Below are 27,265 nucleotides of genomic sequence, written 5' to 3'. Positions count from 1 at the left end.
CCTTTTCCTATACCAACTGTATGCGTGTGTGTGTGTGTGTTTATGTGTATGTTAGACCAGTTTAATTGTTTATGTAGTATGTTAGACTAGTTTAAGTGTTTATGTAGTTAATAAAGTCTTACTTGTATCACACTTGACGTTGGTCATTGTTTGCTCATAACTGCAGATTTATGCTACAGGCTCTGTGTAGAGTTGTACAGTAAGAAAGTTATTTCCCTTAACCAGGAAATTAACGTTCTTAGAATTGACAGACAGTTGACCCTGAGAGGTCAAGTAAATATCTACAGCGGATCTAAATGTTTATAATTAATTATAACTAGTTATGATTAATTATTCATATTTCCCCATGAGCTGATTCGCTACAACAGTAACGTATAGAGACCTCGGCTTGTAACTATACTCTAATTACTATTTTGAAAATTATAACACGTTAAATTACTCCGTTACTAAAAAAGTAATCAAATTACAGTAACGCGTTACTAAGTAATGCGTTACTGCCCAACACTGCTGGAGGACATCTCGGCATGGATGAAAAAACATCACCTACAGCTCAATCTGGCAAAGACTGAGCTTCTTGTCTTCCCTGCCACTCCATCTCTACAGCACGATTTCGCCGTCCAGTTAGGTTCTTCTACAATTACCCCATCAACTTCGGTCAGAAATCTTGGTGTAATCTTTGATGACCAGCTAACTTTCAAAGACCACATTGCAAAAACTGCTCGATCTTGCAGGTTTGCATTGCACAACACCAGACAATTCAGGCCCTTCCTAACGGAGCATGCTGCACAACTTCTTGTCCAGGCCCTTGTCATTTCTAGGCTGGACTACTGCAATGCTCTTCTAGCTGGACTTCCATCAAGCACAATCAAACCTCTACAAATGATTCTGAATGCAGCGTCACAGCAAATATTTGTGTCAGGCCATAAGTCTCCTGAGCAACACAAAATATTAATGTCAATATCAATGGCATCATCATCCAGTTTGTCACAGTCACCAACCCTGACATAACTGTTTAATGCAGTAACTCTGATGAACATGTATGATTTAAAGGCACACACACACACACACACACACACACCTGCTCCTGTCAGCTAATGAGCATGTAGGTAAGTTTATGAACTTTACAAGGGATAATTGGTCCAGTTGATGTCAAAATAAATCTATAATGCTTCTTTCCAGCCCTGATGAAACAGAATAGCAAAGTGTGAGGTTTGAAGTTTCACCACTGAGACTTCTGATATAAACAAGCATTGAGAATCCCCTCTGATAAGCCAACTAGCTGGAGGATACACACATACACACATAAACATATACACTCACCCAAAACACTCTCAGACTCTCGGATGAAAACTTTGGATTTTATGAAATCTATTAAAACGAGTTATGATATGATTGTCAGCAATCTCTCTGCTGCATAGGTCTAAAAAATAATATAAATCTGTACTATAAATCACTAAACGTAACCATAGCTCAGAGAGCTCGTTTTAATTAATTAGGAATGTAAATTAGGATTCATATTCTTTTAAACAGGCAGACATTTAAAAATATGTTTCAAAAAGTGTCTAGTGCACATCCTTTTACACCTTGAGCTGTGGAGGGCAGTGCATGATTGAGTGCAGTTTGTGTCATTTCTGAACAAACCAAACCAAGACAAGAGAAGACAAACAAAACAAAACCAACCAAAACAAAACTAATATATATATATATATATTTTTTTTTTTGGTCAAATTAAATCATTTTGTATTGTCAACCTTTCTTGCATTTTTTTTTTATAACGAGCTGATAGTTATAGTTGAGTTGATCAGCATTTTGTTGTACACTGACTTGCATTCAGCACTGCAACATAATCTGTCAGAAACAGAACCTGCTGTCAAAGGTTAAAGACGATCATCTACTGGTGTTTATTCACAGAGTGCATGTGTATGCGAGTGGATAGTCACTCAAGAGTTGTGACTTAAGGAAGGTGAATACAATACTTGCACACACCATAACACAACATCACTGGGACAGGCCATAGGGGACCTAGTGTATAGAACAAACAGACACCTAAACACACAATCATGCAAAATACACTGTGATAACATACAAAGGAAACAAACACAATGAACACACCCTCACTCACCCAGTCCACTGTCGACTCTGTCTGTAGTCTTTCCTGACTCTGTAGCCTCTGTATGCTGTAACACATATTCACACGATCATACAATGAATAAAATAACACAAATCACAATTTACTAGCTTTATCATCTACAAGGAGAGAGAATTATAAATATGACTGCTTAGAAATGTAACAGCACACCAATTGAGGAATCTGTAGCACAAAAGGTGCTCTAAAGATTAACACAGAGAGTGGGTTTGTCCAAATCAGGAACACTAAGTTTGAGCAATGATAATGGTGATGTTTGCAAACTCCATTAAATAAAAGAATCCCACAAATTAATATGACTAATAGCAAATTTTTCTTTTTCGTTGTATTGAATGTAATGTAAAAGTTTCCTACTTGTATACATAGATTCGGATAAACCGTTTCCTTTGATCAGACACACTAAGTGAATGTTTAGGATAAAAACACAATGAGCTCTGAGTGAGTAATTAATACTTTATCACTCATACAAATGAGTGTAAACCCCAGAACACATGAAAGCAGCAGCGCTGCTCTAAAATGCTAAATCAGTCATTTAATCCACTTTCAATGAGACGTCCAATTAAAACTTACAAAACTTTAGCTTTAATCAGAGCAGATCAGGGTGTGAACTCAAACACACAAACCACTGGAAACAGTGTGGAAGTGGATAGTTTGCCATGTGTTATGTTCAGATATATATTCATCCAGGAGTGTGTTTCTTGTACACAACGTAACTTGCTGCTTAACCACGGTATGCATCATAGTAGAAACTAACTTGCTAGTCATGACTGTTTCCTGTACAGTTCATTTACACAACAGAAAATTGTTCATTTTTTAACCACATTAACACGCAGTATTTAATTGGTGTACACTTTACTCCCATATACTGTAATTAAATGTCGTCAGCAGCTTTCTCCACGACATAATTTCTCTGAGATGCTGCTCTATTGAACACGTCACCTGAGGAGTACCTCGCTATTTTTTGTTCCCTGTCGTTTCGTTTTATTAGTGTTTGATTTATCTTGAGTTTCCTCATGTCACACTCCAGGACTCCCTTACACATTTACGCACCTCCTCAAGAACACTGCTGATTGTTGACATACTTATACAGAATGCGCTGCATGCTGGCTTGCTTACTGTGCCCATATCATACTAACAACAATCTACAAACAACTTTATGATGGTGTTTGAGAATGTTTGTTAGATTTAGGTTTTTTGGAAACAAAACTTGCAATGACAAAACTTGCATATATAGTAGGCTAACAATACTTTTGGGAAATACAACACAGGATGCAAATTATGGAACACCGCTTGAACACTTTCCATTATTACCATAATTATATCGCAAGTATAAAAACCTTATGTTGGACATGAACAATTGTAACAACAGTTATAAGACATTATAATGCTTAACTATTTGTGGTTAAACTTTCAAGAGTATGATGGTTTATAACACATGATGAACAGACACCATGTCATATTCACTACACAATTTATAATGGATTATAGTTCCCCTAGCTACAAGTCTCAGTCATATTGACACTGTTTATTTAAAATCTGCACAGTATCTTACTACATCTTACGTTTACTGTAAAGTGAGAAATGCAAAGTCTTCTTGAAAAAATCCAAAAGGCTTTACAATGTGGTAATTATATTTGTAAGTCGTCTTTATCTGTGGTTTTTTTAGTAGCCATAAGTTATCATGAATGTGCTTATATGACACATTTGCACAATTCAACAAAACCATATTGCATTGATTCAGATTTAAATGTGTTACCAGTGAGCTTAAAGTAGCTCACAGTGAAGTAGTTGTTCATACTCAAATATGAACAACCACTCCAAACCACTCATAAGATGTAGGGAGATACTGACAATGACAATTTAAGTGACTTATAATACATTATAACTATAAGAACTATAATCCATTATAACTTCAGTGGATATAACATGGTGTTTATAATGTGTTATAAAATTACCACACTCCTAAAAATTATAACTACTAATACGTAAGTATTATAACTATTGTTACGATTAATCATTAGACAATAAAACAAATTATAAGGTGTTTTTATGAGGCAATGGATGCGTTATAATGCCTTAGAGAGATTCACCCAAAAATGAATTCAATTAATTCAAAATGAATTCTGTCATCAATTATTCCTCTCATGCCTTTCCAAACTTGTATGAGTTTCTTTCTTCTATGGAACAAAAAACAAGATATTCTGAAAAATGTCATGGTTCCATTGACGTCCACATTATAAAAAAAAAAAAAGAAACCTGAAACTGTTTGGTTAGTGACATTCTGGGGGAAGTCGTGGCCTAATGGTTAGAGAGTCGGACTCGTAACCCAAAGGTTGCGGGTTTGAGTCTCGTACCGGCAGGGATTGTAGGTGGGGGGAGTGAATGTACAGCGCTCTCCCACCTTCAGTACCATGACTGAGGTGCCCTTGAGCAAGGCACCGAACCCCCAACTGCTCCCCGGGCGCCGCAGCAAAAATGGCTGCCCACTGCTCCGGGTGTGTGTGTGTTCACTGCTGTGTGTGTGCACTAAGGATGGGTTAAATGCAGAGCACTAATTCCATACTTGGCCACATCTCACTTCACTTTCACTTTTTCACTTTCACTTCTTCAAAATATCTTCATTTTTTTCTGAATACAGGTTTAAAATGCATACAGGTCTGGAATGACATGAAGTGAGTCAATGATGTTTTGACTACCATCATAAAACATAATAAATACAGGTCTTATAAAATCTTTCATATAGTTGCCATTTACTGTAGTTTTGCTTGTGCAAGATAAACCTCAAAACACAATGCTCACCAGTAATTTCCTATAGATATCTTATATGGATATAGAAAACATTTTCCCTACTGAAAGCCGCTGTTTAATTTGCATACTGTGCTCAGCATATTCTCAGCCTATGGATCTCAACCGTTTGAAAGACGAGTGTTTGTTTTAGAAATGCTAATGCGGCCCACCTCAAAGTGGATGCACACACCTCTACACGGCTCTGAACATGTGGCCAAACACTGCGCCACCTGCACCAGCGCACACACTGCGAGCACAGAGCCAGAGAGAGACGTCTGCCAAAAAGGGGAATTGAAGTACTCCAGAAGAGGAGAGGAGAACAATAGCACCACTCCTCCCTCTCCTTCCTCCCCCTGGACCCCTGCCTCCGCCCCTCCCTCCTCACACCCTCAGAAGGTTAATACACCCGCTTTGATCTCCGTCAGGCCACACCGAGTAAGAATTCATTTACATTTCAGATGAAAAGGGTGACAGTATAAAAAGCCATCTTGTTTCTGGTATGTGAGAGTCTGTAATGGGCCGGGAATGTGAGAGGGGAAGTGGCAGGGAGCCCCCAGCCCTCTCTCTATCGCTCTCTCTCTCTCTCTCCGCTCCTGCACTGGGAAACAGATGAAAGCAAAGAGAGAAGCTCAAAATGCAGCATTCTACTGAAACATGGGGACCAAATGCTGCGACCCAAACTTGCAAAAGAGACGCTGGCTTCACACATTATTAATTTAGCAGCACTGGTTCATGGGATTGTTTGTTGAGATCAAAAAAGTTACTTTGTGAGAAGGCTGGAGTTTATGATTGGAAGAAAAATTAAAAAATGCAAGTTTGGAGAGGTTTGGAAAGACAGAAAGAAAGAGCTTTTTCTTTCTTATTTTTCCAAATGGTCCAGTCAACTTGATTAATATATTTGGTTTATGTTTAATTACACTAACATTCAAAAGTTTGGGGGCAGTATGATTTTTTTAATGTTTCCGAAATAATCTTTTATACTCACCAAGGCTGCATTTATTTGATCAAAACTACAATAAAGACAGCAATTTAATTAAATATGAATTCATTAATATTTAATTAATAATTTAATTAATTAAAATTACAGTTAAAATAACTGTAGACTTCTGTTTGAATACATATTTTAAAATGTAATTTATTCATGTAATGGCAAAGCTGAATTTTCAGCATCATTACTCCAGTCTTCACAAGAAACATTTCTGAAAACAGTTGGACTGTTTAATATTTTTTATGGAAACTGCGATACATTTATTTATTTATTTTTCGGTTTATTAATAGAAAGTTCAAAATAATAGAATTTATTTGACAAATATTTGAAATATTTTGTAACATTATGAATGTTCACTGTCACTTTTGATCAATTAAATGCATTCTTGCTAAATAAACATTAATTTCTTAAAAAAATTAATAAATAAATAAAAATCTTACAGACCCAAACATTTGAATGGTGTCTAATGGGTTATGAATCGTTTTTGTATAATATTAAATATTAATAATATAAATATTTAAATATTCAGTGTCTTTTGAGTCAGAAACAATTATTTCTTTTTATTTTGCAGTGTTGTTCTTGTTTGATTTTCATAATTTCTATTATACTTTATTTTGCACTTTTCCCTTGTTTGCAGTTCAGATGCAATAACATTACAAATGAGTGTTGTTTGTCATGCCAATAAATCACACTACACTGAAATTGAGAGACACAGAGAGAAAAAAATTAAGAAAATGAAAGTAAAGAGTAGAATTTCTCCAGGGAATGTTTCCACAGTATTGTGACATTAGTTTTATTTGAGTTTCACAGAGCGTTCAGAGATGTGTACCTGACTGGATCCGTACAGCAGCCTGCTCACGCTCTCTCTTTATCTGCTTCAGATTCTGACGGGCCACGTAACCCCTCCAGGCTACACAGAGACACAAAGAGAGACATGAGGGGATTAAAACACAAAATACTAGTTTATAGTAGCAAACAATTTCTAGTATTCATCACAGCAGTGTAATACAAACGGAGATCACAGTCACAGTCACAAATATAAACTATGTTTATTTTTGGGGTCAGTAAAATTCTAATTTAAAAGAAATTAATACTTTTATTCAGCATTAGACTAATCAAGAGTGACAATATTAAAAATATTTATATTTCAAATAAATGATGTTCTGTCATGACAGCTCTCGGAGGGATTGGCATGGTAATGTACATGATAATGTTAATGTATTTGGTCTTGGCGGAACAGATCTGCTACGCTGCTGCTGCCGCTGCGGCAGAGCAAATACAGAGACTTGCTTCTGCCAATACATCCACAACATGCTGCTGTGAGCATGTAAGAAATATTGCTGCTGCAAATATAACATACATGAAATAACCCCCATATAGCATACATGAATCACCTCATAGCAGATCTATACAGGTGGAGCTGGGGAAGGTGGAGGGTTTCTGAAGCAAGCTGCAGCTGCTACGGCAAGCACTAGTCATATATTTGAATGTTGAGCAGCGAGCTCATTGGCTACCGATACAGGAGAGAACCAATCAGCTGTGCCATGTGATAATGATGTCATTAGGTCAGATTGAGTTAGACCTATCGGACTGCGCCATCTAGAGTTTCATGCCAGAACTCTGTATTTCTTTTAAACTTTCTAATGATGAAAGAACCCTGTTTCCATAAAAATATTAAGCAGCACAACTGATTTCAACATTAGAATTTTCTTGAGCATCAGCATATTAGAATGATTTCTGAAGGATCATGTGACACTGAAGACTGGAGTAATGATGCTGAAAATTCAGCTTTGCATCACAGGAATAAATCACATTTGAAAATGTATTACAATAGAAAACAGTTATTTGATTTTTATTTTTTTTTACCAAAATAAATGCAGCTTTTGTGAGCAAAAACATAAAAAGTTTTACCAACCCCAAAATTCTGAACAACAGTCTATATAAAGCGAGTTGTTAAATTATAAACACTAGTTTGCTGTAAAATGACATACAGTATAGTGCAGCCCATTTTTGTTTAGAATTTTCCATCCATTCTAACCATATTTTGTCCTCTTTTATATTAGACAGATATATAACATTATTTTGGTTGCAGAAATAAATCATCACACATGATCAACAAATGTAAAATGCATTGATCCTCTTAAACTAGCCTGAACATGAGCCCTGCACATGCATCTATTACTGTATCACAGTCATTTGGTAATGAGTCTGGGTTGCAAGAACCTGACTGTATGATAATCGCTCCGTTGTTGCGTTTCTCTCTCTCTTTTCGGTACCGCCGAGCTCCCAGCCAGCCTTTGGTGTAGGCCTGCATCAACACCACCCGCGCGATCACCTCCCGCAACATCAGATTGAGCTGCTCCACGTGATAGTACTTCAGAAACACCTGCAAGACACAAACACACATCTATGCAGATGCAGGGAAGCATGCTCATACCTCATACAATAAAAACACCACCTTCATGTGTCTGTCGGGGACACAAAATCATCAAGATGGTTGCAGGTGCCAACCATCTGGTCAATTAGATTCACAGATAACTACCTTGACTTCTCAGACAGACAGAAGTGAGAGTGAACGATTGTGAAAAAATGTGTGGAAAGAAACCATGACCTTGGCGCATAAATACTTTTTCTGCAAGCATTGGTCTGACAGAAATGCACTAAAGGAGAAAGCTTTTCTGTGCTATTAAAGGTAAATTAATAATAAATTACATATATCTATAGTAGACATCCCACTTAACCGTCTCTGAGGCACAAAGTCAGATATGTGTAGAGCTTGTTTAGTTAGTTTGGTCAATGTCCAGAGCTCTTCCTGCTCTATGCATTTTCTAGTAGACATTCTAACAGCTGTTATGAGCACAAAAATGAAAGCCTTTCAGTTGCATTGCTCTCAATGGAGGGTCAGAAAGCTCTTGGATTTCATCAAAAATATCTTAATTTGTGTTCTGAAGATGAATGAAGGTCTTACAGGTTTGGAACGATATGAGGGTGAGTAATTAATGACAGAATTTTCATTTTTGGGTGAACTATCCCTTTAAGTGCATCATTTGGTTGGGCACTTTTTCTTTTTGGAATTTTCAGTGTGAACACACTACTCGCACTATTTATACGACAAAACAGCATAAAATAGTGCATAACTATGCAAACTGGGACGCATCTTATGTTTATGTACCGCGTTTATATAATTATTTTTTTGCAGTACAGGGTAACATTTATTGATAGTATAATAGTATGTTTGGTACTTTTTGTTGTTTTGCAAAACAACACACTAAATTGAAGAACACTAATGGAGAGAGAGAGAAAATGATGAACAGAAAATGAACAAAATATTTCAACGGGATGATGATAACTGTACCTTGGTCTTTCCCAGGACCCAGTTGTCCAGTTTGGCTCTCTGCAGTATAACGATGGCGTTCTCTCTACTGCCCTCTGGCATGTGATGGGCACGAAAGGCCAGATAGTAGTACCTGCAAGAAAATCAAAATGACCAGACTCGCATTACACCACTCAAAATTATTTATAAATGGACAATGCTAAGCACACTTAGGTTTCTTTATAAGCTCAAACGTTCATTAACTTGACTGATCATACTGTATCAAACAAAGTTGTATGGAGAAAATGTTTTGATGCTTAAAATACAATTGACAGAAGTAAAAAACTAAACGAACTACGCCACCGTTGCATGTCTTCAACGTCAAAAAAATAAATAAAAATCACTCCTGCAGCACAATAACCTTTTTTTTTCTTCAACTTGACACCATTCACTAAATGTAGTACTACATACTAAACATAGCCAGTCCTTATTTTTGCAGTTCCGTCTGGTGCCACTAGTACAGCAAAAATGACACACTTCACCTTTAAGACTGTTTTGCATAGAACAAGATAAAAGACTACGGTCCAGATCGCTCTAGATATTCCAATGATAACATCTTCCTGCTGCAAAAACCTCTGACGGTCAGAACAGAAAGGTAAAGCGGCACCTGATTCTCTGATAAATCACTAGACATGGGGCCATTGTTGCCTTGTTGTTATTGTCTGGGGGCCATCAGTTATACTTCTGAATATGCCTGCCTATAAATACACTGGCCTGAATCTCATAAATGAGTCTCATAGAAACATCTGAAGCTTGCGGTTGATCCTGGGTGTATTTACTCACTCTGAAGAGGAAGATATCAGCCTTTGTGTTTAAGAAAGAATACTGCCTTTGATTCCACTTGAACCGTGGTCTTTCATAATTATGCTCCTGATGGCTGTTATGTCTCGGGTTGAAAATACAAAGAGCTCTCCTTCACAAGGTTTTCCAAAAAGATCCGTTTGAATCTATACAGAAACTGGATTTACGGAGCTGGTGTCAGTGCGGATCAGGAACAGCTCCAGACGTAGCAGGAAACGCAAACAGAACGGTCACAGAGTACTTCTTTTTTTTTTATGCCAACTGGTTGGGGACGTCTGGGGAAAATACGGATAATCAGGACACTTCTGTGATCAAAAGGATGACGGGAAAAAAAGCCGGCGAGGCTCTTGCGTTTGAGCGGCCCCTCTGAGCGCAGAGAAATTGTCTGGGATGTTTATGTAAAAGAGATGACCTACATGTCCACCGTCTCACGGCCCACGAGAGAAAGAGATGGATGGCTTGAAAGAAAGCGCAAGAAAGAGAAAAGTTTATGGAAAATGAAGTGCGATTCCCAAAAGCCTCGGAAAAGTAAATTTGGGCCATGAATTTCCACGCGCTGAGAAACTTTCAGCGGATTCACTCCGCCCCTTCAAAGTACCACTTCAGCACTAATTACTCAACCAGAGTCTAATTTAGCATCACTTGTATTCTCAGAGGCTTAATGACCTATTATTGATGAGATTATGGTCTTCGTTCAGAGCTGTCAAAATATATAGATAATAAACCTGCAACGTGAAGTTTCCCAGGAGCTTTAGTGAGCACTAGAGGAGGTGGGTCTATTCAATATGCGCTCATAGAGCTTTGATCTCTCTAACTGTCTGTCTGTCTGTCTTTTTTCCTTCTTTTCATGAAGCCCAAGAGCTTCGGCTAATTAAATCTAATAACATTCCTGTGGTCCAACAGGAACGCCCGGAATAATGTCATTTGACTGCATAACTGATGAAGTCTGGACTTGGAGTCCGAATGTTTTTTTTTTTTTTCTTCTTCTTTGCAGGATAACTTAATAATTATGACCACCTTTCATAACATAACCTCTTAAAATGGAGCAGGAATTCCAGTCAATAAAGAACCTAAATCTACATTTATATGTTTCCTGATAATAATGCTGATATAATTCTTTGGCGTTATGGGTGGGTGCTTGATGGTTTCTTATTGACAGAATCTCAAGTCTATAATACTATGATCTAAATATAGCTTGAGTCTCTCCTTCAATATAAGTCCATATGTCTAATCCAAACTCATAAGACTAATGTTCCTCTTTGAAACACAAAGGGAAATATTTTAATAATCTCTCATCACTGTGTATCCTTTAAACCAACCAAAAATGTCAAGCTTGAAATAGTTCATAAAAACTACTCCAAATTAATCAAGCGGTTTAATCCAAGTCTTCACTTTATATGATGAACAGATTTCATTTATGCTTTTATTCACATACTAACATTAATCAATGCACATCCTGTACACATAGCTCATCAAATATGGTAAACCATGCTTTCATGACACACGAGAACCAAATCAGAGAATATTAAAATGATCTTCATTTGTGTTCCAAAGATTAATTGGTTCTTATTGGTTTGGAATGACATTTTTGGGTGAACTAACCCTTTGAGGGTTTAGATTCTTAACCATAAATATGAGCAATAGCAATCAACAAACACCATTAATTGAATGGTAAAACTTTATTTTAGAGACCAATTCTCACTATTAACTAGTTGCTTATTAGCATGCATATTACTAGCATATTGGCTGTTTATTAGTACTTATAAAGCACATATTAATGCTTTATTTTGTGTGAGCATATTCTAGATCCCTTAACTCGGCATGCTAATAAGCAACTAGTTAATAGTGAGAAATGGTCCCTATACTAAAGTGTTGCCTACAAAACTGATGATGTGAGGAGCTGAGGACTCACCCTGAAATAAGACGCCACTGTCTGTCTCCTCATGTTAGTGGTTTCCTCTGGGTGACGCATCATTTCCATGGTGTCCACCTAAACACACACATAAACACACTTACTGTAGCTTAGTGCACATGCAGAAAATACACACATCACCAATACACACATATGTACACACACATACAATGAACGCTACTATTCTGTTTTAGACTAAATGAACATATAACCTTCAAGTTCATGTATGTTAACACAATCACACACAATTTCCTCAACTAGATTATCAAAAAAAAAAAAAAAACATTAAACACTAAAGAGAGATTTTTTTAATGACAAAACAAGTACTATAGACTACAGGAACAGTATTAGTCAAGTTAAACATAAGACTTACATTTAAAAAAAAGTCTCTCTAACACACTCTAATGGCAATTTGTAATCATAACTACTTTAAGATTTGGTGGCTAATGTATTGGGTGGAACTTTTTTATTTGTATCTATTTTTTTTTCTCTAAAAACAGCATGTATCTGTACATACAAACTGCATCATACAAATTCATTCAAAAATACCACTTTATAAAACAGTTATGTTTTCTAATGAGATTGAGTTGGTTTCACAGTTTTATCAATTATCACACTAGTAAAATCATAGCTTGTGAGGCTATTATTACAGACATCTATAAGCATATTTGTTTGTAGACAGTGGGAGTGTGTGTGCGTGACGTTTAGCGATGCATTTTGCAATACAGTTATTTTCCTGTTTATTTTTGTAAAGCTGCTTAGAAAAAAATCTTTATTGTATAAAGCGCTATACAAATAAATGTGACTTGACTTCACAGCATATTAAATAACACTTTCCAATAAAGTCCCATAAGTTCAAATTAGTTAATGCATCAACTAACGTAAACTAACAATAAGCAATACTGTTACAGATTTTTTCATCTTTTAGTTAATGCTAGTAAACAACTGTTTATTGTCAGTTCATGTTATCCCAGGTCCAGTAAATAATAAAAGCAGATATAATTTATAACTTATATTTAACTAAGATTAAGAAATGCTTTAGAAGTATTTTTGGTAACACTTTATTTTGTCGCATATACTAACAATAAATTATGCATAATTGCATGCAAGTAACCCTAAGCCAAATCCTAACATTATAGTAAGTACATGTAGTTAATTAATATTACTCAGTACTTAAATGTATAGTTACATTGTAACAAGAACACCTTAAAATAAGGTGTAACAATATTTTTTGTTATTGTTAGTTCATGTTGACTAATGTAGTTAACTAATGTTAACAAAGTGAACCTTATTGTAAAGTGTTTTTGTTTAAATCTACTACTATATAATCCCATTAAAGACAATGATCAATTCATATCAACATCATGATCCAAGCACGATGGGTTGAATACTGCAGGGACGTGTTTTCATAATGAACTTCAGGCTTCCAGCTGTTCTTAACAAGGACAAGATATGATGTGTATAACAGCCATCGCTACAACAGACCTCATGAATTTATCAAGGTGATACATAATTTAGAGCAGGTCTATACCAGCAAAGAGTGTCTTCATATTCTACTTCATCTGCGTGTGCAGAGGCAGATGTGTGTGATCTTTATGAGAAACTGAAGGGTTGGACATGCACCCTGGCGGAGAGACAATCGAACTAACCCAGTGTTTTAATAAGACATCTGTCCCACTTCTACTTACAAGCAGAACTCTGTAAAGCGTCTCATCTGTGACTGAAGCAGTTTAAAAGTACCTGCAATATTAACTGCAACCAATGAACTGGGTTCTGTGCTCCGGTGTCTAATTCTATTTCTCTGATACAGCAGAGGTTTTAATCTTACACACAGAACAGAGGACAAGGGAGAAATAATTATCCAGGGTTTTCCTTCATAAGAACAGCAACTCAGCACTGTAGTCAGGATACATTACCACAGCAAACCCAGCTTTATGAAGTCCTCGGTCTGTGCTAGACCTAAAGAAATGTAAACCTCACCTGGGGCTCTGCTATTACTAAAGGGCTTTATAGTGGAAACAATCTAATTCCTACACTTTTGAAACACTTTTCAAAAATATTTACAGTGAAACGGAAAGTAACACATTAAATTAAACATAAAACATTCCTTTTTCAGAAGTTGCAAATCAAACAGATTATTGGATACTTTTTTCATTTAAATTTGCATGTTTATTCAATATGTTACTTGCCATTTCCTTGTAATTATTTGTGAAATTTGCTAGAAATTTATAAGTGAAAATTGTTTCAAGGATGTTATTTTTTTCAGTAAAACATCGCTTTATTTAATACTTTGAAAAATATATATTTTTTATTGTATATGTACAGTACAACATTTCTATTGCTAGTCAGTGGCAGGTGGAATTAGGGGAGGCACAATCTCAATTTAGAGATTTGAATGGACAAAAAAGTTGTATTGCAAGTAAGAACAATCAATATTTTATAAAACCTATAAAAGATATGCTGTAAATTTTAAATGCCTATATCTACTAAAAGTACATTTTGTAATTTTTTAGATATACCTGTACATTAAAAGACACGAACAAAAAGATATACAAAATTCTTCTTGGGATTGTTAGGATCAGAGAGAGGGTGGAAAATAGACACTAAAAACTAAATTATGACTGTTTTGGTGCAAAAAAAACCCAAAACAAACATAATTAGCATTATAAGTGGACTTTAAATAGAATAAAATACATAGGATGTGGCTATTTTAAAGCTGCTTCTCAAATGAAATTGATTCGTAGTCTAAGGATTATTTAAAAAAAATAAATATATATATATATAAAGGATATTCTAGGTTTTGTTCCATTAGCTCACAGACTAAATCAAACCAGAAAGAGAAAATAAAGTAGTGAGAGTTGCATTAGAAAATATGAGGCTAATGAATATGAAGACAGATATGAAGAGATTCTTACCTTTAGCAGGTATTTAGGAGACTGAGAGGAGAGATGATAGTTCAGACAGTCAGATAATAGATAAAAAGTTTCATTTTACAATGAAAAGCATGCAAACAGGAGTTCAGAGGTTCTGGAGTAAAAACACTGGCAGAATAATAACACCATGAGCTTCACCGGTTGTAATATATTTAGTCAGCATTTGTAGCTGATGCAAAAGTATTTTTCATGTGGCTGATGAAGTAACACCTGACTCTTTAACACAGAGAAAATTATATAAAAAGCTAATATCTAAGCTAAATGAATAAGCTTTGAGTTTACATCAAATCTGCACCTTTACTGAACAGATAAAACTGTTCAAAAATCAGAAAAGAAACTGAATCATGTGATAATCCGTGATCATTTTCATCTGAAACGAACATAAAAATGAATAAGATATTTTTGTGATGACTGTCTGACTGTAAAGAAGACAGCACGGACCTTATTTCTCCCGCTGCTGAGCTGTGGAGGCAGAGATCTGGATGCTGCTGTCACTCTTGCCCTGGATGTGGCCAGGTTACCTGCTCAGCGAAAGAAGAAACACAGATCAGTGACACATCAATCTTCCCTCTCTGAGGCACAAATGAATAAAACAACATAGTGATGTAGCGCTCTGAGCTTGCAACCCAAAGAATGCATGTTTGAACCCTGGAGGAGATCAGCCAAAAGACTAGTCTAGACTATAAATACAAAAACTACAATCGTGATCCTTGATGCCAGATTGCTCTACACTTAGGAACAGTGTCTGCAAAAATACCACATATATAGCCAGTTATCAAACTCTTATTGCTTTCAAAATCAATGCAACATGTTGAATTTCTTTTTTTTTTTTTGATGGCACTTGTAGTGTACTTCAAATACTATTTAAAATAAATTCCCTTGCAGATAATATAATATTGATGAAATAAAAGGCCATAAGTGCACTTAAAGCATACTTTCATGACTGTGTCTTAACACACTTAAGTATACTTTTAAAGTGCCCTATATGTGTGTGTGTGTGTATATATATATATATATATAATGTCAAATTAAACTTTAAAACTTTATTTTACTTTAAAATACTTTTTTTAAATCATTATGTTTTAAGAATCTTTTTTTCAGGCTTTAAAGAAGTATTTTTAACTGTAGTGTGTTATAGTGTTGTCAAAAGACCCGGTATTTCGGTACCAAGTCGGTACTAAAAAACTGAAAACGTTACGGTACCAGGTTTTCTTAAGTACCGGTGGTATCAACCCGGTTCTTGATGAGCTATCCCAAAGCTATCCTCTTCATAAAAGCACTGAAACGTGGCGACCTCAAGAGGAGGAAACGCATCAAACTAACAAAACACCTTAAAGACCGACACCCCGATCAAATGAAAGAGTTCAAGCAGGTAAGTTTCAATTACATTTTTAATATTTAGAGCTTCTGTTATGAATATTATTCCATATTTGAATTTGAATGTCGAATTGAAATAAGCATCGCCGTTAGCGTATAGGTAACAGTTAGTTCAATTAAATATGAACACAGTTTGGATTAAATAAAAGTACAGTCAAATTGTATCTCCTGTATAGACTTCAGAATGACTTCATGTTATCTAACATGTGTTAGATCTAGTAACTAGTGAGTGAACAATATATTTTTACAATGAATGTGTGAATGTTATTTAATACAAACACTTGAACATTCATGTTTGTTCATTGTGCATTGAATAATTTTAACAGATTGAACTTGTGATTTATGTAATAGTACATTTTGAACTTAACCCTAAGAAGAAGAATTGCTATATAACTATTGTTTATTGTTAGGTCATGTTATCTAACAAATGGAATCTTATTGTTTTTAATACTACAGTTGCCATCTATTTGATATACACTTAATATATGTAATCATCTTATCTAAATTTATTATAAAAGCTGAGGTTTGTTATTTACTGAAAAGTTATACTTTAGCTGGTGTCAATGATCTAATGTTGCATTTGGTCAGACTCAGTCCATTGCTTTACTGAAGTATATTATTCCTTTTACCATTTGGTCAGACTCAGCCCATTGCTTTACTTAAGTATATTATATTTTCCTTTTACAGCTGCAGATGCAGGAAGATCATGAAACACACCAGCAAACCCTAAAACAGACAACAGTTTACAGATGTTTTTCAGTGGCAGCAGAAATATGACAAAAAATTTGGGGTGAACTTTTTTCATACTTTTATTACTTGTGGAAAAACTTGAAACAATTTTAAATAAGTATAAAGAATGGCATTGGTTTTGTACATTTAATTTTTGTTTAACGTTATTAATAAAAAATAATGTTGTTCAATTAGCATGTTTTTGTGTTTTGCTTTGGTACCGAGAACTGTGGATTTTCACTGGTATTGGTACCGAATACTGAAATTTTGGTACCGTGACAAAACTAGTCTGTTTTATATGATATTACATTTAAAGTTAATACATGTTTACCAAATTGCACCATCATTACAAATGTGTAATTTCAAATATATTAATAACATTAAATTATATTTTAGCTTACTATGAATGCATATAAATGCAGTACATTTGGCAGTACACTTTTAATATATTTCAGAGACAACAGAAGTAATTATGAAGTTACATATAAAGATATACTTAAGTCCTACTTAAAAGAGTCAAACAGCACTCTAATGTTCAGCTAATTGCGATTAATAAAATAAAATAATTTTATATAATTATAAATAACATGCCAGTGTCCAAAACATTACATTCAGATTGCACTTACATATTATTTCTGTAATAAGTACTGTTTTTTAAAGTGAAATGTTAAAGTTAATCTTGACAATATTAAATAACATTAATAAAATTGACAAGTGACAAACTTAAACTTTCTTTATTATAATGGCTCATTGTAATACAACTATAGCCCTTGAAACTGGCAAAACCAACACAAGAGTCTCTACTTTTCTGGGCTAGTAGAGTGCAACCACATAGCAGACAATGACCTTAATTTACCCTCTAACTGAACTACATCACAGTGTTTTAACTGGCAAAACCAACACAAGAGTCTCTACTTTTCTGGGCTAGTAGAGTGCACCACATAGCAGACAATGACCTTCATTTACCCTCTAACTGAACTACATCACAGTGTTTTGTGATGTAATATGGGGAATTAGAGTAGAACTCTTATTTAAGACAAAAACCCTTTAACAGACAGCCTCAATGAAGCCCGTGTTGTGACCTTGTGACCTATGCACTGTCTAATATCCAGTGCTGAGAGCGTTCAGGATCAGAGTGAGCCGTCACTGTCTCTCATCTCTCTTTCTCTCTGTCGTTAATACACTCTCTCTTTCTGCTTCCTCTTCTCTCGCTTCCTTAAACACACACACACACACACACACACACACACACACGTCTTTGTGATATAAAACCCCACTGTTGCATATGCAGCACCGTCTGAGCTTTTCAAAAGTTTCTGCACAAGATGTCCAAATGTTTTCCCTGGCTGGGTCTTCAGAGACTAAACTCTGATTAATGGTACTGAAGGAGCCTTTGAAGCCGGATTGGTGACATCAAAGTGCTAATCCACGGGTGGCAGGAGTTTTATAATGAGTGGGAAGCATTTTAGCACGTTTCAAAGGCTCCGGCGCATGAATAAACAATGGCAGCGCAGATGTGCCACACACCTTTAGAAAAATACCCACCGCAGACATGCTAAGCAGAGCGCAACTGTAGCTGCAGCACTTCAGTGTGTGTGTGTGTGTGTGTGTCTGTGTGTGTGTGTGTGGAAGTCTGAAGGAATCTAGGGAGATGAAACATCTGTTGTTCTTGTAGTCTGCGCCCCAGTAATACACCAGATGACAGATTAGAATGGGTCACAGACTCAAACAAACAAACAATAAGTCACGAAAACAATTATCGTTCTTCTTCCCATCGCCACGCCGGTTTCGTAATGACCGTCTCGTGTGAACGAACATGCGTGGTTCCCAGCGTTCAGAGCAGATCACGTTTAATTGCTCTATTTGTCAGGGATTAATTGAGTTGTTTCAGATCTAACTATAGCTCAGGAATCCCACGCTCCTGCCAATGGGATTACACGTGTAGGCTGCTGCTGGTAAATGTTGTCTCTGCTGTAGTCTAAACCCTGACGCAGCACTGCTAGATGGGCCATGTGTAGCTCTTTTCCACTGACGGGTGCTGGATCTGGAGCCGGTGCTCAATCTCATCCTGTGCATTTACAAAATGGCCAAACCAGTTTCCACTGCTCTTAAACCAGCATCCAAAAATCTGTCTACACTGCAATAAACTCATGCTATTTTTCTTTTTATTTAATGATGCACAGCTATTCCGGCTAGATTATTTTTCCTGTTCAGTTAAAATAAAATAATTTTTATGAACACCATAAGCTGACATTGATTGGTATAAATGTGATGAAGCATATATTTGCTTAAATTAATTGTAAGTTACATCAAAAGCAGCTTGTGATGGCATAAAGAAGCTGAATCGATTTATTTGGATGTTAAAATATACGGAGTGTCTATTTACAATAAGTGCAAATAGCCTGCCTTGTTGGCAGAGGCTATTTGCACTAACTCCGCCCACCAACGTGTGATTCGGATAGTCAACACTGAAAAAAGACACTTATTAAACGGTTACGGTTATTAAACGGATTAAATGGTGTAGATGGTAAAGCGTGTGCTTTTTGACGCGATCGACCCGAGTTCCAACAAAAATGTACATCATAATAATTTTTTTATTTAATTGTAAATAACATGCCAGTGTCCAAAAACATTACATTACAGTTTGCAATTAAGTACTATTTCTGTAATAAGTGCTGTTTTTTAAAGTGAAATGTTGAAAAGTGCATCTTGACAATATTAAATAACTAATAAAATTGACAAACGACAACACAACATGCTGACGCAGCGCTTTACAACACTTTTATTAATGCACGTATGGCTGGAAGCGATGGTTTATACTGGTTTGGTGGTTTATCCAAAGTTTCAAATATTAGTATTTTTCTCATCAGCTTGGGATATATGGGTTACTCTCTTACGTTTGCTTTGCGTGGTTTTTGACGTGTCAACTTTTGGTCACCCATTCATTTGCATATTATGGAAGCGATGTAATGGAAGTAGCGACAGATTTTTTTCTTCCACATTGTGATGTACACCTAAGTAAAACAGATTATTGATTAAGAAAAATATGTAGGGCAGGACTTGGTTCTATCTATTGGCTGTTGATAGGATGGAGGCATCTAAATGAGAGCTTGCTGTAGATTAAAGAAAGCAGACTAAATGACTGGATAAGTCTTGCATACATCACCAGAGGAAAGTCTGCCACTTTACCATAAGATGAGTAATAACATGCATTTAGAAAGTAGACGTTTTTCCTCCGTGATGAAGAGAAGTGTGTTAGTTTCATTGTCCAATTTGACAACATTTTTTGGCTTCTGAGACACGTGTGCTACTCTAAATAGTGTGAAATAATGTCAAAACTGTTGTTCACACATCTCTGACTAAATGGTAAAATAATAGTTATTTTACAGATGGAGGGTGGCTTAAAGAGATACTGTTACTGAAATCATTGCAGATATAGTTGAGTCTTGGGTACTGCTGGTCTAATTGCAGCAATATTGTGTTTGCACTCAGGTCACATGACAACCTGCTAAACACAAATTACTGTACAAGAACTTCTGTTTCTCTCTGCCTGTCATTTTTTCCCCTTACAGCTCTCGTTCTCTTTCTGCTCCTGTCTGAGACTCTCCCATCCTCTCTCTCTCTCATCTCTGAGTGCAGATTATTAAAGGACATTTGTCAAAATGAATTAGTGCAAGTGGAACAAGCATGCAATGCATAAGTGCATTTTCACGCTTTTCACACAGACATCATGCTCTGATGAAGGGGCTCTACCCTGAAGTCAGCTTATAACGCACCTACGCACACTGACACACACATACAGCATCTCTGTCTCACACACACACTTGCAGACACACACAGAGTTGAGCAGTGCCTCTGTATGCATGTATTTATGCACATAATGACTTCTTGATGTTTTGACTCCCACATACCAGTTACGTCCATATTGAATTGTGAATCTGCAAACCCCCCAGTATTGAGTGTTCGACAAATATGAGGTTTTCAATGGTTGATTTCTATACTACAACCCCCAACTCCAATTAATTCTATAAGCTTAACCCTGAAGCACAACATTATTTCTAGCCTGTCACAGTAAGTTTTCTATTCATTTAATTTGAATAGATAATTGAGGAAAGTCTAGCAGAATCACGCAGTTTGTGTGCCTTGTAATAAATCACACATTCTGAATGAAAAATTAATAACCCAGGACCTTTCTCTTTCATGTTTAATGCAAACTCATCACATTACAAATGTTGGTTGCATTTTGTACCTATACCTCAGAAAGTACTGTGTAGCATAAGGTAACTACATGGGTTCAGGTTAGGTTTGGAAGTAGGTTTAGGGTTTGTCCCTAGTTATTGTAATTACTATAATGAGTACATAGCATGTATATGCGAAACAGGACTGTAAAATAAAGTGCTACCAAAATGTTTTAGGCTTTTTTATGTTTCTTTATTACACGTGTTCTATTTAATTAATATGACATTATCTGTAAGTAGTTTTTTTTAAATGCACTTTTAAGATTTGAAGTACACTACAAGTGCACGTTCAAAAAGTGCAGATCTGTATTACAAGGGTGTGCAAAGAGTGTTGGAATGGCATATCATTCTGTGCTCATACGACACATTTTTTTATCACTTCTTTCTGGCATGTTCACATAATGAGAGCAAAAATGAGAGAAAAGTAGGTAAGGATAGAGCATGTAGCGATGGACTTTAGATTCTGAGGACTACAATACTGTCTGTGGCTTAGAGATACAGAGACTTGAGAGGATACAGAGACCTCAAGGGGCTGTGCTGAATCCTCCAGTCAAATAGTCACATGACAACGACATCGTCATCACTATGACACATACACACCTTCACGGTATTAGCTTTGCCTTTGTTCACAAAGACATGTTCAGGCATTGATTCTGGTAATCGATTGGATTTTTTAGCATTCTGGCTACATTCACGCACAAGGCTCACACACAAAATTTCTGAAATGAAAGTCTGACGAGAATGCAGCTATGGTCACAAATGGAGTAAGAATGCAGCATTTCCAGAGAATGACCTACTGTATGCGTTATTTTGTTTACCACTGTTGCGTTCACTCAATTAATGGACTTTTATACCGTAAATGACTCGAATACATTTAGAAAAATAATGTTTTATGTATATTTATAAACTACTTCTAATATTAGCTTTGGGGGAGCCAAGTTTTGTGATTTTTTTTTACAATTACTTCATTTAAAATGTGAAAAAAACCAAAAAAAGCATTTCTAAACAGCAGTACATTTCTACCGAAAGAACGCAGAATCCAAGAGAGAGGTCAGGACACAATGAAAGGAGATTGTGTGTGTGTGTGTGTGTGTGTGTGTGTGCGTGTGTGTGTGCGTGCGCACTCTTCCCATCAGGTCAATCTGTCTGTTAAGTCACAGGCCTGTGAAAAAGGATGACACCCTGCATCTCTCCTCACATGTGCTTCTGACACAAGCTGCCGAATGGGAGACGGGGAAAAAAGAGAAAGAAAGCCCTGTGCATTCACTTTGAAAATTAAGCCCAGCAAGATTCTCCCAGAGAACAGCGGCCCAAGCTGCCACTTGTGTTGCCTTTCTATTGACCAGAACAGTCAATGTGCCCTGGATTATAAAGCAATCCCTGCTTCAGTATGACACCTTTCATCCCAGGGTATGCGTGTGAAGCCCAGGAACGAGCTGTCGGCACAGGGGACAATCAAAGTTGTCAGACAGCAGTCTACACGAGCTGACTTCTGCTGAGGAAAGCGCCTTCGTATCTCCTGGCCTGTCCTTATACTTCATCTCTCATTTAGACGCTCTCTGCTCTTTTAAATAAATATGAAATATTCTCGAAGCTCAGCTCGGAAAGCAGGCAAATGTGATCGTTCCAGTCCGAGATACCCTGCCCCCATCTCCTCTCTCCGTTCAGCGCTTGACCAGAGGCGGTTTGAGCTGTCCGTTTGAGTCACGTTAGTTCTGTCCACTGTAAAGGGTTATGGCTTCTTGTATGTGGGTCGCTTTAATCAGGAGATGGTCTGCTGGGCCGGTTTAGTGTGACTAAGAACTAATATCACAGTCGGAAAAGCAGCAAAGGATTTTGTCGACCTAACACAGCGCTGCCCCGAGGTCAAGCTGAAGTTAAAAAGTGGTTCTCCCATTTGAAAGATTGTAATACTTGTGAGAGTACAACACTGAATAGGATGACTGACCTACAGTAGGATCTTCTACACTGAATACAGTCAATACAACAAAGTGAGTACTGAAAATAAAAAAACTAATTTACATTTCCCAGCTGAACATTGCCCAGAGCATCACATTCCCTCTTGTCATTGTCCCATGCATCCCAGTGCCATCACTTTCCCAGGTAAATGGTGCACTCATACATGGCCATCCACGTGATGTAAAAGAAAACGGGATTCATCAGACCAGGCCACATTCTTCCACTGCTCTGAGGTCCAGTTCCAATGCTATGTAGGTGCCTATTGTAGGTGCTTTCGATGGTGAAAGGCACTCTCATTGGACCCATATACAGAGGAGTGTGATGCATTGTATGTTGTGACACATTCCTCCCATAACCATCATTACCTGTGCCACAGTAGACCTTATGTTGGTTCGGACCAGGCAGTATAGCCTTTGTTGCCTTCATGCATTGATGAGCCTTAGGTGCCCAACACCCTGTCTTTGGTTTGTCGTTTGTTCCTCCTCAGACTGCCTTACCATTTCAGACACATTCTGACACCTTCACATAGCAATTTAGGCCTTGTCAAAGTCACTCAGATCTTTATTTCTACCAGTTTCTCTGACATCCATCACACTGATTGTTTGCTTACCATCTAATCTACCCAGACCTTAAAGGGGTCATGAACTGAGAAATCCAATTTTCCTTGATCTTTTGATCTTTTCTTGATCTCTTGATCTTTTTTTGAACTCAAAACTTTCTTGTTAGTTTAAAAACGGCTTTTATTGAAACCAAGTTCAGAAAATGACTTGTTTTGGAATGTGCCACTTTATGACGTAATAGTGCAGTTAAAGGCCATCTCTGCAGGAGAAGATCAACGCCTGCTTCTACAGCTCTGCCTCTTTAGCCGTGTCCACTGATATGTACTTGTAGTAGGAGAGGAATTACTAGAGAGACACAAACACAGGATTACAGGATTATTGCTTAAAATGAACTGAGACTATCTCATTTTTTCCCCATGGGTACTCGGAAGTGGGAGTTTTGTTATTATGATGGGTTCTGTTGTCTATGGTCACGTTGCACCGTTTGCGTCATCACCTGATCACGTCAGTGAAACACTATTTGTTTGTTTGCTTTACTTTACTACAGATTCATTTTTAAACAAGACGGTATGATGCATGCTTTTTTAGAGAGACTGTAAGTAAAAGATGATGCAGTGCTGAGTCTGAACCAACACTAATGTCGCAACACATAATGCCGAGTTCACACTGCACGATTTTCAAAGTCGTCGGATCACCGTTGTTTTCACACTGCACGACTATTCAGTTGCTGCTGTGTTCACATTGCACACTGCATGAATTTATAATAGAAAGAATTGCCGACAACTCTGCCTGGTCCGCAAACTCACGTGAGAAGTGATAAGGAAATAACGCAAGTTCACACATGAGATCAGAGTTCTCACGCGAGACTGCTGATATTGTGGTCTATAACTCCTCCCTGAACTTCCCACTGCCCTGTATCTTGCTCTCTCATTGGCTGTAGGTCATTGCCGATTTATTTTTCAGTCAGAACTCATTTCACACAGCAGGATTTTGAATCACCGACAGGTCCAGATATATAGCATGTCAAATATTTCACGGGCGTCGGTCTCAAATCGCGTGTTTGATAATTCACACTGCATGATTGTCACTCGCGTGAACAAGCACAGATTTGTCGATTTCGGGCATTTGTCGGTGATTTCGCAAAACCTGTCAGCAAGTGAAAATCGGGGCTAAAATCGTGCAGTGTAAACTCGCCATAAACGTGTTTTTACCACTATTGCATTGTCTGTTCCAGACCGTTTGATATATACTAAGTAGGCTATTATAAGTTTTTAACCCAAATGGCCCATGTTGTTTTCAGAGTATATCACAGCAGCATCCATCCATTTTTTTAATAAGCGAAACTGTTAGCCAATCATAGCAGTGGGCGTTCACTTGCAAGTCTTGAATGTGCCCCGCCTATAAAAACAGACCGCTCTGTAGAGAGACTCAAAAACAAGATAGAAAATAGCCTATTACTTCTAAATTGCTGTTGTTTTTTTTATGTAAAATCACACTAACATTATAAGTGAACCTCAGAGAAGATTATAAAATAATAAATAAATGCAGTCTCTGACCCCTTTAAAATGTGGCCTTGTTAGGAGAAGATCAACAATATTTGCTTCACCTGTGACTGGTCATAATTTTTTGGATCATCAATGTATGGGCCAATATGCGTCACCTGACTGAACATGCGTCATTGTTTTTTGATAGCCTACCTTCGTTATCACAATCAACACTACAATGTGAAAATAGTGTTTTCAAATGTATACACTTCAAAAAGCTCAGTTTTCACAGGACAAAAATGCCATCTCAGTGTGGACGAAAGGCCAAAATGTAGAGATGTTTTTAAAATATCTGAATTAATGTGGAAATAGTCTGAACTAAAACACAGTGCTATAAATAAATGATGAATCAGTGTTCGAATTGAGGGGGGGGTGGTCCTGGACCTCCCGTAAGCATTAAGGGACCCCCCATAACACCTAAAAAAATACACTTGGGGGTCCCCTGGTTTTTCAATAAAACTTTTATACTTAAAATGAAGTTTCGATTGCTGTATTAAATTTAGACCTGCTTATGTTACATCGTATTTTATTTTTATGCGTTTTTACAGCGTTGCTCATTATAATCAATCACACACGATTCTGTTGAGCTTAGGAATGCAGTAGCCAATCAGAGGCATTTAAACTAGTCATCTCTGAAACCACAGAGTTTTGTTCAGACTGAAACTCGCTGAAACTTTATCATACCGTGCATGGACAGCTTCATTTATTATAAGAGGAGTTATGAGTGCTTAAACACTAGCTAACGTTAGACTGAATGCTCATTTAGAGTGTGCTCTTTCACTGTATGATTCAGTATCATAAAATGCATTTAGAATGCTCCCAAAATTCAAGATATGGAGGCAGAAAATGTATATATTTATATAATTTCATATAGTTGATCAATATCACACGAAGAGTCCCATTTTTTTCACAAAAATCACAAATGTGATATTGATTTTATACAACAGTTAAATAAAGAAGTTGTTATTAAGAGACTTATGTTTTAGACACCATATTGCCTATTTTTTGCTCTATTTCGCCAACAAAAATGGTTCCAAACAAAGCCACAGCACTGTTTTGCGTCTCTGAAAAACATATGACAGTGTTTCATTCCTGAATGAATCAACTGTTTAAATGATTCGCTTCAATCACAATGACTCACTTATTAACAGTGACTTGCTGCCACCTACTTGCGGTTTTAATTTCACATTTTAAAGTACCTTTTTAGATTTTTTAAAATCATTTCTCAAATATCAGTATTCAACGTTTTAAGATTAAAATATCAAAACATTATTTATGCATTTGTAACTGCAGGTTAAAGCATTCATGCCTTGCATTAAACAGTGTGTATATGCATCTAAATGCCTCTTCAGATGCAGCTTCTGTTTCCTCTGCATTGCATGCATTTAGTTGATAATGACTTTATTTGTTTGGTAACAGCCCCAAATGCCGTATTATTGCAATTGACTTTATTGATTAAATGTAAGACACACTTCTAGAAAAAGAAATTGCTTTACAAAGGTAAAAATGCCCATAAAGAGTAAAAATCATTTCAAAAACTTGTTGGAAAAGATTAATTTCTGTCACTGCTGTGAACTGACCACCACACAGAGTCAGCTGTCCATGGGCAGTCCTGCAGCGCAACACATCAGCAAAATATCGTCTGATTATCGATCGTTATCGATAAAATCCCAGAAAATTTAGAGATATCATTTTTTTGTCAACATCGCACACCCTTAGGCTAGATATTAAATTCTTCTTTGCTTAGAGATTGATGGTACACCTAATTCACTGATCATCGTAAAATCATCTTTTATCTTAGAATTAGGTTTTCTTAACGATAACGTGGACAAGACCAAAAATATGCATCATATACAGTTTTATTTTATTTTTTTATTTCATTAAATTTATTTTTTTGTGAAGGGGGGGGGGGTGTTTA

The 27,265-nt window shown here is 36.6% G+C and overlaps 1 protein-coding gene across 1 annotated transcript in view; it reads right to left on the bottom strand.

Annotated features, from left to right (window-relative positions):
• LOC107742962 (myosin-IIIb-like) overlaps nucleotides 1-27,265 on the bottom strand; it is a 149,793-nt gene that overhangs the window by 41,836 nt on the left and 80,692 nt on the right. The window contains exons 23-28 of the mRNA XM_016556051.1: nucleotides 15,382-15,461; nucleotides 11,976-12,085; nucleotides 9,277-9,388; nucleotides 8,145-8,307; nucleotides 6,751-6,831; nucleotides 2,123-2,177 (exon numbers count right to left, since the gene is read on the bottom strand). Of these exons, the coding sequence (XP_016411537.1) occupies nucleotides 2,123-2,177; nucleotides 6,751-6,831; nucleotides 8,145-8,307; nucleotides 9,277-9,388; nucleotides 11,976-12,085; nucleotides 15,382-15,461 (601 nt within the window). The remainder of the gene's footprint in view (nucleotides 1-2,122; nucleotides 2,178-6,750; nucleotides 6,832-8,144; nucleotides 8,308-9,276; nucleotides 9,389-11,975; nucleotides 12,086-15,381; nucleotides 15,462-27,265) is intronic.

Source organism: Sinocyclocheilus rhinocerous, unplaced genomic scaffold (genome assembly GCF_001515625.1).
Source record: "Sinocyclocheilus rhinocerous isolate Xijiao unplaced genomic scaffold, SAMN03320098_v1.1 scaffold45, whole genome shotgun sequence".
NCBI classification, from domain to species: domain Eukaryota; kingdom Metazoa; phylum Chordata; class Actinopteri; order Cypriniformes; family Cyprinidae; genus Sinocyclocheilus; species Sinocyclocheilus rhinocerous.
This window is presented reverse-complemented; position numbering and strand designations above follow the sequence as displayed.